At 38.5% G+C, this 16751-nt stretch overlaps 1 protein-coding gene across 10 annotated transcripts in view; it reads right to left on the reverse strand.

The window, feature by feature from the left end:
- The window catches only part of fbrsl1 (fibrosin-like 1), a 1010193-nt gene extending 995848 nt beyond the window's left edge, over positions 1-14345 (reverse strand). For 4 of the 10 annotated variants that reach the window (XM_043715449.1, XM_043715445.1, XM_043715447.1 and 1 more), the window contains exon 1: positions 13739-14344. In XM_043715449.1, the coding sequence (XP_043571384.1) occupies positions 13739-14023 (285 nt within the window). In that variant the 5' untranslated portion in view covers positions 14024-14344. Of the gene's footprint in view, positions 1-13738 lie in introns of all 10 variants that reach the window. The other 6 variants (XM_043715451.1, XM_043715448.1, XM_043715453.1 and 3 more) reach the window with 4 other exon arrangements.
- Positions 14346-16751: the final 2406 nt, after the last annotated feature.

Below are 16751 nucleotides of genomic sequence, written 5' to 3' on the forward strand. Positions count from 1 at the left end.
AAGCAGACTTGGGAGTTCTTGTCAATAAGTTACAGAAGCCTTACATGCAGTTGCTATGAGGAATGCTATTGAATGTTGGCCCTTATCGCAAGACGATTTGTAAACATGATCTTGCTTCAATTATATAGAAGCTTGGTTAGACTGCGCCTTGAGTGATGTGCAGTTGAGACATTAAAGAGTTAATTCGCTCTGCTGACTTGCAGGAAATTGAATGTCCCGAGGCTATGGTGTGATGCCTCTGACTTACAGGTAGATTGTAAGGAATTTATATTCCCATCCCTTGCCATTCAGAGCCATTTACATGGCCATCTCCTATTATTCATAAATAATTTACATTTGCATCATCATCCTATTTCAAATCACCAAGGACATTGCAGTTGGAATTTTGACTACTCCCTGCAGTTAAAAAAACGATTCACAACAGATTTGGCCATTAAGGAATGATATTATTTATGGAAATGATGTGGTCACTGCACTGTGCCTTGAGGGGTATGTGACTATGAGGGAGTGACTGGGGGTTGTCTTGTGGGCATTACTAACTGTGATGTAAAGATTTTGTATAAAAGAAGAACTGTTCCTTTGTTCAGAGAGCTTCCCTGGACACGCTCCACAAGCATTGCGAAGAGAGTGTTCAGGGTTTCTCCACAGCTTGTACTTGCTTAATATAATTTGGTTGCTGTTCACAGAAATTGGCATATTGCAGTTGCATCAAGTGTGTAAGAGCCTCAGGAAAAAGAACCTAACTCAGTTTTGATCTCCTTATCCCAGGAAAGATTTTATTGCCACAGAGGGAGTGCAACAAAGGTTCACCAAACTTGTTCCAGGGATGATGAAACTGTCCTATGAAGAGAGATTGGGAAAATTACCCTGCATCCTCTGGAATTGTGAAGGATAAGAGGTGATATTATTGAAACCTATTAAATATTTAAAAGGATGGACAAAAGTAGATATAAATAAGATGTTTCTTCAAGATGTTGGAGCCTAGAACCAGGACACAATTTAAAAATAAGAGGTACACCAAGATGAGGAGAATTAGTTTTAAATTGAAGGTTGTGTATCTCTCTAGCTCCCCAAGAGGGTCGTGGAAGCTTAGTCTTTGAGATGTTTAAAGTAGAGATGGATAGATTTCTGATTACCAATGGGTAGAAGGTTATGGAGCTAATGTGGGTAAGAGACATTGAAGTGTTTGATCAGCCACGATCACGTTAAATAACAGAGCATGGCTGAATATCCTATTCCTAATTGATGCTCTGAAAGGCTAGAAAATCTGCAAAACGTAAATCATCTCGATGCCTGTCAACTGTCTGCAAAGTACAAGTTAGGAATGTGATAGAATGCTCCCTGCTTGCCTGAAGGAGTGCAGGTCCAACAACACTCCAATGCATGGTAGCAGTGTGTACCATCTACATGATGCACTGCAACATTTCATCCAGCCTCTTGACAGCACACTAAACTCTCAACCTCTGCCATCTAGAAAGATAAAAGGCAGCAGATGCATGGCAGCACCACCATCTTAAAGTTACCCTCACAAAACACATCACCTGGAATTGGAACGCTGTATGTTGTTCCTTCACTGTCACTGGGTCAAAGCAATGAATTTCCTTCCTGACATCATTAGGAAGCAACTGATGGTGGTTTAACCGGAGGGTCACCATGCTGAGTGACGAGAGAAATTGTCAAGAGTCCTTCATGGTAACCTCAGTCAGTGCAGGAATTGAACCTGTGCTGTTGGCATCATACTGCATTACAAACCAGCCATCCAGCCAACAAATTGACTTTGTGACAAATTTTATTTTTGGAAATGATTTCTCCATTGCATTGCCAATAAACCATTTATTGCCCAAGATTTCTTAGGCATGCAAAGAAACACAGGAATTCAATTCTCCATCATTCAACTTGGTTCTAAGACACCTGATCACAGATTATTAAAAGGGCCATTTTGTTTTAAATAGGACCCTGCACTTTGTAAGCTGGTCAATTTCACAGCTGCTCATCCACATGGGGACAGAAATAAAAATTGGTTTCTTGCAATACAATCTCGCCAAACAAACTCTGGTAGCATTGGAAGAAATTTCACTGGAGTAAGATCTCTTTGGCAGTGCTGCTACTGATAGCGCGTACAAGGAAGTGTCAGAATTTCATGACCTGATTTAGGAATTGAAGAAGAGTTGATTTTCTGTTTTTGTGTAATGACACACAAAGTAGTAGCATAACAAAAGCATGCAGCCACACAGATTCATAGATTACTGGTTTCAACAGGTGACAGCTAATGACTACAGTATACTAGATCCATGAAAATCTAGTGTTTTTGAGATTGGACATTGAAAGCTGCATGTCTACTACTCATGTGCCTGTTTCAAAGTACAAGAGTGAAGTAAAAGTTATGAAATCGATATTTATTAGGCACCTTTCATGACCTCAGGGCATTACAAAGCACTTTATAACCAATTAAGCATTTTTGAAATGAAGGCAATGTTGTAGACTGAGGCCCCACAAACAGGACAAGCAGATAATATGCAGTTTCTTTATAAAATGCAATTCAAACTTAAACATTAGCCAAGACAAGAGATTTTTCTAGCTTTTCTTTAATACTGCCATGAAGTCAAGGACATATTTAACCTCTCAGACAAAAGACAATACCTCTCGAAATGGAAGCATCCCCTCACCACTTGGTACAAAAGTGCCAAACTAAATTATTTACTCAAGTCTCATTATGCAAAGGCTGATGCTGACAAGCTGAGGACAGAGTAGTAAATAACACTGTATTAGGAAATATATACATCTGTCTCATTAAATTGCAGTTCTTTGAACTTGTTTATCTATTTTGCCCACACAGACTGTTCTACACTCCTGGGATCAGAACAGAGGACATGATTACCCATAATAAGACAGGAAGCAATTTTGAACAAAGTTCATTGTCCTGAAACATTAACTATTTCTCTCCAGACACTGCCTGACCAGCTAAGTATTTCAACCCCTTGTTCATTTCAGATTTCTGAGCATTTTGCTTCAGTAAGCTTTCCTTTGATTCTAACTTCACTAAAATTTGTGCTTAGAATTGATATAATTGTTAACTATTTACACTACCAACTTTCTTAGCTATACTGTAACAATAAACAAAAGATCCAATATTTGAATTGCAAATTTCTCAAAAGCAAGCCTCTCCCCCAACATTGCTAAGAATTTATCATTGGTTATAGTTAAAACATATGATTCTTTATTCATATGCAATTTTTCCTTCCTTTTACTTCAGAAGCTTAGAATACTCATATTAAATATATCTTAAATTGAAGCTCTTAGAAGGGTTGACTAGAGGCAAACAGCGATAGTCCAAAAACACAACCAACCCCATGTATCTTGCAATCAGCACTAATAAATTAATAACTTTGCAAATAGTACATTAAAAGATAACTGACGTTATTAACTCCAATTGAATTTTTATAGGTGACTTTGTTAAATGAACAAGAATACAAGACTGAACAACTGATCATTCCCAGCATCACTACAAATACAGAAATGCATCAGAAATATCAACAGAAGTTCAGGTCCCATTTAGGATGCTGTGTTTAATATTGTACAATAAACCTCAAGAAAATCATTCAGACATTGGAAGAAGCACAATATACATCCACACAAATTGCACAGGGCTTAAAGATTTAAATTGTGAGATTGGCATTTTTTCCACGATACGTGATCTAATAAGATATTTAAAATTATAAACAATTCAATATGATAGATACAAAAAAGCTACCTTCTCTTGTGGGGATGTTCAGAATAAGACAGCATTATTTTAAAATTAGAGTCAGACATTTGAGTGTGAAATCAGGAAATGTTTCTTCACTGAACAAGGAACCAATATCTGCAATTCTTTCTCAAAAGGCTGTGAATACTGTGTCAACAGAAATTTTCACAAAAGGGAATGATTTGCTTTTTGGGAAGGGTAAAGGATATGAAGCCGTGATGGACAGATGAAGCTGCTACAAATGAGCCATGATCTAAATGAACAACAAAATAGGGTCCAGGAGATAGATAATTGGCCTACTCCCCATTTGTACATTGTTAAATTAGTGTCAAACAAAATAGTGAAACTACATAAAATTAAGATCCGAGCTGTTTTCTTTCTCCCTTCCAGCCATTAGTAAGTACACTTTGTGCTTTAACAGTTTGGCACAAACCCACAGCCCATATCTGGTTGCCATACCAACAAACAATCAGACAACTCAGCACTGTAACACTCAGAAACTTATGATGTACGCACAATGCAAATTTTGTGAATACTACAGGACATTTGCAATCATCCAATCTATACTACCATGTCTTAAATATAAATGGTTAGTGATATACAATATCTATATTCAACCGAGCAGGCCACATTTCAGTTCCTTAAGTCAAAGAAAGATCCTTAATCTAAATAGGGAACAGGCTGCTCAACACATTTCTCTAATCAACTAAACAATAAGTACAAATCTCTCCAATAAAAGTGTAAGATATGGATCAGTTGCTTCCTTGTCATGGGAAATGCAAGGGTGTGCATTCAAATACCACCCCATGATCTGAGCACACAAAAAAAATCAAAGCCAACACTCCGGGGCAGTCCTGAAAGAGTGCTCCATTTAGAAGGTGTCATCTTTTAGATAAGATATTAGATATATTTTTTAAAAATGTTATAACCCTGTACAGCCAAATTCCTAACAATTTGGCATACAAAAAAGGTGACTCTTGCCCAAGGCAGTTTGATGATTCTAATCCCATGGGCCATGGTTTGTTATGGTCACTCCATGGAGTATTTATATTGTCACCTGTATGTTCCTTAGATATTTAGGTGGTCAATTGTACACAAAACTGCATAAATAAATCTTAAGAATTCTTAAACATTAAGCACAGGTCCCATTGACCTAAAGACTTCAAGGCACTATTTTGAAGAAATGCAGGGGAATTATCCCTAATGCCCTGGTCAATATTCATATTCAAATATAGCAATGGAAAGACACCGCACAAAATAAAGATAATCTGATCTTAATCATACATGCAATCTCCCATAAACTGCAGTGAGATGTAATGCTTCTTTAATGACAATAGTAACTAATACATCAAGTAGTACTTAACTGGCTGTAAAGTGCTACGGGATAACCTGTGGTTGTCAATAATGATATATGTTCTTACTTTTGAAAATGCATGTAACACTGCATCATCGTCCTGTCATCAGTTACACGAAGCAACATGAACTGTTGGGTTCACCTTGCTGTGGAAGTAGACATGTAAAGTTAATACCAGTTCCCAGAAAGTTAGCATTTGTGATCTGAATAGAGCCCCAAATGAAGAATTGAGTCAGGTGGAAAACAACAATTGCTGGTGAGACTTTAAGTAACGTTTTCGCATTTAATCAAAGGGGTAGAGGAAATTGCAAGTAATAGGCATGCTAAATTGATTTGCTTAAAATCTGCATTCATTCTACATCACCACGTCCCTACAAACAAATATCTCAATATTTACAGTTGGACATATCATCTAAGCAAGGCATCAAAGGACAACTGGCACCTATGGAATCAAAACCCTAGATAAATAACCAAACAATTGAGTCATGGCTAACACCTTCAACATATTGTCTGAAGAAGGGCCTGTGCCCGAAACGTCGAATCTCCTGTTCCCTGGATGCTGCCTGACCTGCTGTGCTGTTCCAGCAATAAAGTTTCAACTTTGATCTCCAGCATCTGCAGACCTCACTTTCTCCTTGTCTAGCTATCACCATTGTTAACAGCTAACCTGAGAATGCAACTTTTTAAAAAAAGGTTTTGTGATTCACACATGAAAGAAGTGAAACTATCATGGTATTCGAACAGATGAAAGAATTAACAGACGGACAATCAATTTTTCAAAGTATATTTTCAGTTACATCACACTGTAAATTTTTGCTATAAAATCTGTATGTTAGGATTGAGCCCTCCACTATCACCTGAAGGAGCGACGCTCCGAAAGCTAGTGTGCTTCCAATTAAACCTGTTGGACTATAACCTGGTATTGTGTGATTTTTAACTTCAAACTATTGAGGATAGGGTTGGGTGAGGTAGTGGTGATGGTGTTGGGTGAGGTGGGGTGGTTGTGTTGGGAGGGTTTGAAATAAACAGCTGAAGTAAACATTTTAAAAAGATATGGGCCATAAAAATGCCACCAAATGTGTTGATACATATAGATATCGAATCTGTGTACAAGATAGCTGGAATATTTACAAGAGTGAATGAGTAAGGGCAGATTAATAGAAAGAAGTCAGAGACAAAACACAGGGGAAGCAGGGCACTGTGAAGAAAGCAAACACAGAGGGAGGACTTGCAAAGGCTGACAACACATAGGAGTTTGTGTGACAGGACTGCAAAAAAAAAATGAATTGCAGAGTGGCAAAGGCATGCAAGTGGTAGTGTGCAAACAATTTCAAATTTGTAGAAGACAGTTAGAAACAAAAAGATAAGCCATGAAACAAAGATATGTCTAAAGCAAAATGTGAAACATTTTCCAACCTGTGAACTTGTGGATTGACAAACATTGTAATTAACTCATGCCTGCTTTGGAAAACTGATCAAGTTAGTGAAATTAATTTCTACGTTTTAAAATCAAATCACACAAAACATGTTGTGGAAATTAATAATGAAGTGTTTTAGAACGAAACAAACATCCATTTATTTATACCGGCAAATTGAAAGATGACCTAAAAAAAAGGATAATAAACACATCAGGTTTACTAAGTTTTACATCACTGAATGACCACACGTCCCAGTTTTATCTGCAATCCTTAAAAAATAGAATCAGCATTTTAACAATTAAAATAGACCTGCACTAAAGTTAATGACAGGCAGATGTGCTGTACACCATCTCACAAAACACCTACTGTGGAAATTAGCTAACAGATTAGGAACTTTTACAAATCATATTAGCAATCCACTATTAAAATGCCAATTTTATTTTAAATCATGTGGCTAAGAACATGAAAAAACAGTCAGTACTCTGAAGACCAAACTCAACATGCTGTATCAAAAACTAATGCCAACCAAGTATCTCATTAAAGTTGTACCATAGACTGTCACAATCTAATGCTATACCACAATAGAATTCTTAACGTTTACAGCAGCATTACGACAGAAAAACTATACTTATTGAATGATACAAGATGAAATTAAAGAGAATGTAAAGTCAAAACTTATTACAAAATCAGCTCATGTCACCTTACATCAGACACATCAACACCACCATTCAACATTAATGCACTTATGTCAGAACACTGCTCCCACTTCATTTGAGTGTTTTGAATGCCAAAGACATATGTAATGCATCCATTTCTTTATTTAAAAATGAAAGCATTTCATGATTATTTTATTTTTAATGATTGCGGATATGGATTCCTCAAATATCATTTCAATATCTAACTCTCTGAAATTTGAAATGTCCACAATATACAAAAGGGTTATTCTCAAAGGCCAGTGTGCTGAACAGCAATCACCACCTATATTGAAGAATTCCTTACAAGAGGTAGCAATGATAACAGTTGCTAGCATTAATTGAGAATTTTGTTATACTTCAAAAATATCTCAATTAAAATCCTGCATTTACCCTTCAATCCTCTTTCATATCAGAGATAAATCTTCGAAGTTATTAAATATTAATCATTTTCTCCCTCTAACAATGAATTCTTACTCCCTCCAAAAGAAATACATAAAATTTAGGAAATTGGTTATTTAAGAGTAGATTCCACTAACATCTAAGCTTTTCCCTTACTCTCCCACTGTATTAAACCCTCGGGTTGTTTAAACTCACATCCTGCAATGCCCTATCACATAAAAACAAGATATAGCCATATTATTCTGCAGGTTTAAATATGCCCATAATTTCTAACTATAAATGAAGCATGCATAAGTAATATTACTATTTTATACTTCAAAAACAACTACACAGTACATCATAAAATAAATTTTAAATTATTTAAACCAAAAATATGTTAAAACTACTACTTCTTGTTGCCATTGAATAATTTAAAGCCAACATGTAATTAGTAGTTTAGAATGTGTTTGTTTAAAATATTGTATTACGCTTCTAGGAGGTTCCTAAAATTGCATAACATTTATCTCAATGAATTAATAGTGTAAATAATTGATTTAAAAATATTCCAGTCCAAAGGATATGAATGATAAATTATATGCACTGATTACATACTAGACATACTTAATTTTACTGTGTTCGAATATAACCATATATTACCAAGTCACTGTTTGCAGGATTTCGGAACAGAAAAGCCCTGCATGTTGTTGTTAAATAAGAACTTCTGAGATAGAACCAGGCAGGCAGGTCCTTCTCTCACACATTCCTGAAGAAGGGCTTATGCCCGAAACGTCGATTCTCCTGTTCCTTGGATGCTGCCTGACCTGCTGCGCTTTTCCACCAACACATTTTCATCCCTTCTCACACATAGTCACCATCACTCAAAACCATCTGCAGACACTATGCTGCTTAAATACTTGAATTCATGAATCCGTTTTAGTCCTCTTCCTCACACATAATAATGGCAATCCAATCCAACAGATCCAGTATAAAGGCAGTCAAAAATAATATGGGTTACCGTCTGTGTTATCCAAAATTTCAGAAGATTATTAAAGATGCAAACTGGTCATTTTTTAAAAGCACTATTATCACCACCATACCCAAACGGGCAAAGCAAGTCCTCAGGTATAGCCATACCTTGCACTACAAATCTATAAAAGGTAAATGCTCAGTATTTTCCTCGCTAGCCATTGTTGAATTAATCTAAAATATGCCAAACAGTTAGGCTCAATATGCTCCTCACACACAGGCGTTTTAGTTCAATGTGTAAAAGAAAGAAAAAAAAAAGTAACTCTTTGACATTATATTACGTTTTCAGTACAAAAATTCATACCTTTGTGAAGTGTTTATCTGAACAACAGGTTATTTTTGGAAGTAGCTAGTAATGCTAAAAATCTAACACTGACCAATTAAAGGGAGTTACCACGAAGTTTCTGAAAATAGTCTTAAGCCAAGATACTATCTTTCAAAAATAGATTATACATTGGAAGCTTGAAGTTATCAAGTGAGAGTAATGTTTTGGATTGAACTAAAAAAAGACATGACCATACAAGCCACAGGAAAAGAAAACTCAATATAATTAATTCATTCATTGATTAACACATTTCCCAAGTTTGCAATCAAACACAAAGTCAAGAACTATCAAATTTCAGCATTCTCTCAGCAAGCACGTAGTTAATGAGATTCCAACATTAAAATACCATCTTGCAGAAATTAAGCATATTCTCCTTGGAACTGCTAAAAGATAGGTTGTCCAAGCAAATTTTAATTGTTTTAGGAAAAAGGAAAGAAGTTCAGCTATTCCCACATAAGTAAAAAAAAATCACTTGAAAACACATCCATTTTGCTCAGTGTAAGCAGTCTAAGTACATTGATTCACCAAACTTTATTGCAATCGATTATGAAATGCAAGTTACCACAACAGCTAATCTGACTATCTTTTCAGAATATGACATGTTCCTTGAGTTATGCTAAAACCACCATATTTATTCTTCAAGTTCTAATAAGATAAAATCCATATAAACATAAAACCTCCAAGGATGACCATATTAAAAATAAATTTATCAGACAAAGTTTGACATAGTTCAAAATGTAACATAATAATGTATGGAGCTACACCTTTATATGTTGTTTGCTTCAACATTTGGAAAGCCTTTAACAAAACAGCAATAATTAGAAAAGGAATGATAGGTGTTTTCTGATTTTATTTTACCTTCAGGACATACAGGTCATAATTTTAAAAAATCTTCTATACTATTTCAGTTAGGGATTCTAGTATAAGTGGAAATAACCTTACAATCAGAGCGAACTCATTCAAAAATGTTAGGAAACACTTCTTCACTTAAAAAAAGTGGAAAAAGAATTTAATACCACAACAAAAACATTGAAGTCAATTCAATTAATAATTTTTAAATCGGAGGTTAATAGATTCTGATATTCAAGAAAATGCTGGGATTTAGAGCCAAATCATATAAATGGAGCCAAGATACATCTAAAAGATCTTACTGAATGACACAAAAGGAAAGGACAGACTGAATGGTATACTCATGCTCTTAGGTTGCCCAATCATAACCACTTTAGCACCAACTGCATTACCAAAGAATCAAATCAGATTTTAAAAATACAGCATTTTGGACTGCACAGAAAAAGGCAGTAGTACCACACAAGTGGAAATTCAAATTGATTAATAAATTAACACAAAAATATAGATAATCACGGTCAACAGGGACTGTACACCTGAAAATCCCCCAAAAACAACATGGGAGTTTTCTTTCTTTCACACTGTTTGTCTAGTCAGCAATTCTACATTCAACAAGCAGGATTCACACACCATGTAATATGCAACATTTGAAAAACACTAAAAGATGCTTGGCTGAAGGTTTCAAAACAAAAAATGTCACAGTAGCATAACGAAACATGGAAGCATTTTATCTCGCTATTTAACCACAACAAACGACTTTATGATCAATGTCATTTTAAAATTAATATTTTTTAAATTACCAGCTCTAAGAATTATTTCACATTTAGATAATCAGTAAATATGGAACTATCCATATCAGCAGAACCAGTTTAAAATGTCGATCTCCATTTTAAGAGTTTTAATTTCAAATCTCTAATACTGTAACTATTCTACATAGATGAATGTTAGAGCAACTTTTGCTAATGTGTAGATCACAAAGACAACACCAAATGTTACTTTTCAATAATATTTTGAGCCCATGTGCCTCAGTCACTAAAATACGGGTACTATATTTGCAAAGTGTGGCAACACAGGCATTTTTAGCTGCAGCTTTAAAAGTATCCAACAACTTTAAAGTTCTGTTTCAGTACACATTCCTAAATGATGTACACCATACTTACAGAAGGATGTTAATGCATCGGAAGCAGTCAGAGAAGGTTTACTAGATTAATATCCGGAATGGTCGGATTGTATAATGAGGAAAGGCCAGATAGTTAGGCCTGCAATCTCAGGAGCTCAGAAGAGTCTGAGGTGACATAATTGAAACATATAAATTCCTGAGGGGACTTGGGCAGGTGGATGTTGAAAGCATGTTTCCTCTTGCGGGAGAATCTAGAAACCAGGAGTCAGTTTAACAATAAGGGGCTGTTCATTTGAAACAGAGATGAGAAAGCATTTTTTCTTGAGGTTTGAGAGTTTTCAGAATACCCTTCTTCAAGTCGCAAAGGATGCAGAATCTTTAAATATTTTTAAGGCAGAGGTAGATAGACTCTTGATAACCAAGAGGATGAAAGATTATCAGGGCTATGCAGGAATGTAGACTCGATCGTAGAATCCCCAGAGTGCAGAAAGAAGCCATTCGGGCTACCAACCTTCTAAGAGCATCCCACCCACACCCAGCCTACCGATCCTATGTCCATAACCCCACATTTATAATAGCTAACCCACCCAGCCTGCACATTCCTGGACACTACAAGGCAATTTACCATAGCCAATCCACCTCATCTGCACATCTTTGGATTGTAGGAGGAAACTAGAGCACCGAGTGGATGGAGATAATATGCAAACTCCAAACAGAGTCACCCAACACTTGCATTTAACCCAGGTTCCTGGTGCTGAGAGGCAACAGTGATGACCACTGAGCCACCATGCCACCCTTGACATTAAAATCTGTTCAGCCATGATCTTTTTGAATGGCAGAGCAGGTTTGAGTGGCCTACTTTGGCTCCTTGTTCACATGTTTGTAGGATTTCTTTCAAACAACAAAAGAAAGCACAGGTTTATAACATTGCCGAGAATATAGGAAAACGTCGCCAAGAATTAATTCAATCAAATACTACAGGATCCTTGTCTCAATTTAAAATAAACTATCTTCATGCAGTCAACAGAACCAGGCTAAGATCAATGACTGATATTTACTTGATTGAAGCAGCGAATGAAAATTACTAATATGGTCTTCCTCCCAAGTGTTACAGCAAATTTGATCAAAAATAATTTCCTTATTTAGGTTCACAATCTCTCCCAATCCTATTTTCTTCCTCAATCATTGTCTGAAAAACCCCAGGGTTCAACCACCATTTTGAAAATCTTCTCTTTGAGGTTTTCTGCTCTGAACCTAATTACTAATAGAACAATTATAATCAATTTCATGACCAGATTTTGATGGAGAAACTTTATCAAACAGAAATTCTATTTCATCTAAAACATTAACTTTTAAAATATTCGCTGTCAACAGATGACATTTCATTCTGGAGGAGATTTTATAAATAACATTTTAAAACTATTTTTCAAGTGTAGATTAATAAATAAAATTCCACTGACAAATATAGCTCATGTCCAGGACACTAACAATGAATCAATCACCCAACTAAGATAATCCTCTGCAGACATCTACACAGGACCACAGGTAGATATTTATTGAATAATTTGAGCAATCTTGAATTTGTGTTCATGTACCCAGCCTTACAATTGTTACAAAATAATTCCACTTCCAAGTTCAAACTAAAAAATTTAAATCTTTACCAAACACAAAAATAATCCCCATCTAAATTAGTTGCAATTGTACAGTCTAGATCAATTCTGGCAATAAAAGTAAATAATTTGTGCACCTATATCAGTGGCACAGCTTTAAGTTGTTACACACACCTATCACAAATCTCAAAATCATATACAGTTAAAAGGATAAAGATTAGTGAGCAAATAGTATTAATCTATGGAGCCCATCATTTTAAATAAGAACTAATATTTTATAGGCAAATTCTGTAAAGAAGACATGCATTCTTTCGACAATTAAGTAGGATTATAGCTTTAACCTACAAATACTCAAATCCCACAGCAGATTAAAATACAAGTTCAGACAGCACAAAACGTACCAACAAGTACATCCAAAATCACACTGAATAACTTAGTAACATTGCAGTGTGCCCAAAGATAAATGGAGGTAAGAATGAAAATGACAAAAAAATCTCTCTTGCAATGAAAAGCTACCAAAACATATCACTGAATCAGACAGCAACCTTGTTCACTCAGCCAAAGTTGAACTTCAGCAATGCTCCTTCAAGGCTTTTAAGTGAGCATCATTAATTTCAAAATATATTTTTAAACTTTGGTGATGTTACCAAAAGTTGGCAGTTTTCTAACACTCAGAGCATTTCTTGCCAACTATTAACGATGTTAGGAGAGAAATCACCTTTTTCACCAAAGCTGCATGGGGAAGTGTCTTCAGTAAAGTTTTTTTTAAAAAAGGCAGAACGTTTGTCAGACTAGCACCTGCACCTTAGAATTTTATCTATGACCAATTCAACATCAACTGAGAAGAGATATTTCAAAAAAGGATAACCACATACTTAAAACCTCACAGTGACTGATTGAGAAAGTAAAGTAGACGAAGGAGGCTTGAAGGATAGTTCAAAGGTTAAAAATAGCTTTGGTGGAAAATAAATCTGTTTTGCAAACAGTGCAGATTATTCCCCCTTTTTTAATACAAGGACAGCAACAACGTGACAATAAAGCTTACCTTATCTGCGCACTGAAAGCTTCTAGTGATCAGGCAATGGATAAACTGGTACTGCCTGGACTGTCAATAACAAGTGGTAGCGACTGAACACTCGGATAAATGTGTATGAAAAATTGAGATATGTAAAGCCCCCAGTGGTGCAGCGGTGGGTAGGGCTGTCTTGTCTCCTCTTTTCTTACCTCCAAAGCTTCCAGGGTGGTGAAACTGGCGATCGCAAATCCGTCGATGATGTCCTCTTCCTGAGAGCTCGATGCCCTTCTCTTGCGGCGAGGGGGCCGGCAGGAACGGGATGAAGCCGGGATCGCCGCCGTTTTGCCGGAGCTCGGGTTCTCGTCCCTCTCGGAACCCGAGGAAGGGCTGTGCGGCCGTGCATTGCGGCTCGCAGCCTCCCGTCTCCTCACTCTGTCCCTCTGAGACCGGGATCGCCTGCTCTGCTTCAGCCCACTACACCGTGGGCCCTCCATATTTCTCTCACCCCTTCCCCCCCAGAAAAAACTGAGGTAAAAAAAATTACCTCAGGACACAAAAAAACAGGAGGGGGAAAGAGAGAAGAAATTAAAAGAAATGATCAAATAGCACCCCCCCTCCTCTCCAAACCAGCTTTTCCTTCCTCCTCACAAGAGAAAACAATGCAGGCCCGCAGCCAGCATGGAGACAACTGCCTCGGTGAAAACTTTGCTTACTGCAATGGAAATCCTCGAGTCAGCGGCTCCGGGACGCCTGTTTTTTTTATCATTCAGGACTTGCCAGCTTTCAGGCTTTCCAGCCCCAAAGACCTGCGCATTCCGGCCCAGAGCCGCCGCGCACGCGCCGTGAGGCCGCGCCGGGCGTTTTTTTCCCACTCCCTACCTCCTGCGCCTGCGCACTACAACAACAACTCTCCTCTCTCTCTCTCTCTCTCTCTCCTCCCCACCCCCGCCCACAGATACCCTGTCCAACTCGAGCACAGTCACCCACCGCCCTGCCCACTGCTCCCGCGCGCACCAACCGCCAGCGCTCGAGCGCCGGCTCCAACCGTCTGGAGGACTCATTGGGGAGGGGTCGAGGGTGGGAGCGGCATCTCGGGGCGGAGGTTCTGAGAGGATGGTGATCGGGGGGAGTGGGGATCAGAGGAGGGGGGGTAGGGATCTGAAGAAGGGGGTCAGAAGGGAGAGATCTGAAGGAGGGGGAATCAGAGGGAAGGGAATAGGGATCTGAGGAAGGGGAATCTGACAGAAGGGGTTCAGAGGGAGCAAGGGGAGGATAGATCTGAGGGAGGAGAGTTTGAATCTGATGGAGAGAGAAGGGGTCATGTGAGAGTGAGGAGAGGAATATGATCTGAGAGTTGGAAGGAGAAGAGGAGGGGATATGAGGAAGGATTGGGAGATTTGAGGAACAGAAGGAAGGATTCTGAAAGGAGGAAAGGGAATCTGAGAGGATGGGCTAATGGATCTGAGGGGCTACTGATCTGAGGGGGTTCCATTGGATTTTGGGAGGGGGAAAAGTGTTTCAGGTAGGATCTGGAGCAGGAGGGACCTGAGAGGGAGGTTCTGGAGAAGTCTTAGGTGGCAGGGTAGTTTGGAAGGGTCTGACAGAGAAAAGTTCATGAAGGGTCTCAGAGGAGGGTTTATTTGGAGTCTGGGGATGGGAGAAGTGTTTGTGGTGGGGTTCAGGAGAAGTCTGGGCCTGTAATGGTTCAGGAGAGAGAGCTCAGATGGGGTTGAAACTCCATATCCACCACCACTTCCTCAACATCACCTTCCCTCTGACCCCACCTGATCTCCACCACCTCCTCTCAAACCCCTGCTCATTTTGGTTGCTGGGATGATGCTGAGGAGCTGAAATGTAGGGGTAAAGAGAGGGTCAGAAGTCAAGGAAGGTGTCAGGAGGGCGGGTGGAGTTTGAGTGTAGGATCAGGTGGAGGGAGGCTGCAGTCACAAGGGTGGGGAAGGATAAGGTTGAGGAGGTGGGATTGGGGTGAGGACAAGAGCTGAGCATGGGAAAGATATAATAGTAGTAGAAATAGGGCTTGGGGGTCAAGAGTGGGAGCAGGGGCTTGGGAGAGAAGAATGTTGAAGGTGGCGGTGATGTACTACAAGGGGAGGATTTGAAGGGGTAAAGCAAGTCAAAACGGAGGGGATACAAAAATGGGTGAGAAGGAAATTGAGGGTGAAGGGACCTATTAGAGTCATCGAGATGTACAGCACAGAAACAGAACCTTCAGTCCAACTTATCCATGCCGACCAGATATCCCAACCTAATCTACTCCCACCTGCCAGCACCCAGCCCATATCCCTCTAAACCCTTCCTATTCGTTTAGCCATCCAAATGCCTTTTAAATGTTGCAATTGTACTAACCTCCACCTCTTCCTCTGGCAGCTTATTCCATACACGTACCACAATCTGTGTGAAAAAGTTGCCCCTTAGATCTCTTTTATATCTTTCCCCTCTCACCCTAAACCTATGCCCTCTAGTTCTGGACTCCCCCACCCTAGGGAAAAGACTTCGTCTATTTATCCTATCCATGCCCCTCATGGTTTTATAAACCTCTATAAGGTCACCCCTCAACCTCCAACACTCCAGGAAAAACAGCCTTAGCCTATTCAACCTATCCCTATAGCTCAAATCCTCCAATCTCGACAACATCCTTGTAAATATTTTCTGAACCTTTTCAAGTTTCACAACATCTTTCTGATAGGAAGAAGACCAGAATTGCATGCAATATTCCAATAGTGGTCTAACCAATGTTTTGTACAGCCGCAATATGACCTCCCAACACCTGTACTCAATACTCTGACCAATAAAGGAAAGCATACCAAATGCCTTCTTCACTATCTCATTGATTGACAGTGGGAGATATATTGGAGGGGTTGAAAGAGAGGGAGTCAAGAGAGAGGTGGTGAGAAAAAGAGGAGGTCAGCAGGTTGGGGATGAGGGGAATATGTAAACACACATTAGATATGTCATGATGGCCATGAAACACTCAGTTAACATTACTAATAGCTATTCCTGATTAAAAGAAAGTATCAATGCAAGATGAGAACTAGGTAATGTTCAGGTGCCATTCCCTCTACAGTTGAATAGTCTGCAGACAGTTAACTGCCCAGGCTACTGAATACTCTGTCCACAGCATACCTAAGGGTGATTGATATTTTTCCCTTCTCAGTTTTACTCCTAAAAACAAAAGGTTGTGTGCATGATCCACTGACTTAT

This window comes from Chiloscyllium plagiosum, chromosome 25 (assembly GCF_004010195.1).
Source record: "Chiloscyllium plagiosum isolate BGI_BamShark_2017 chromosome 25, ASM401019v2, whole genome shotgun sequence".
Classification (NCBI taxonomy): Eukaryota; Metazoa; Chordata; class Chondrichthyes; order Orectolobiformes; family Hemiscylliidae; genus Chiloscyllium; species Chiloscyllium plagiosum.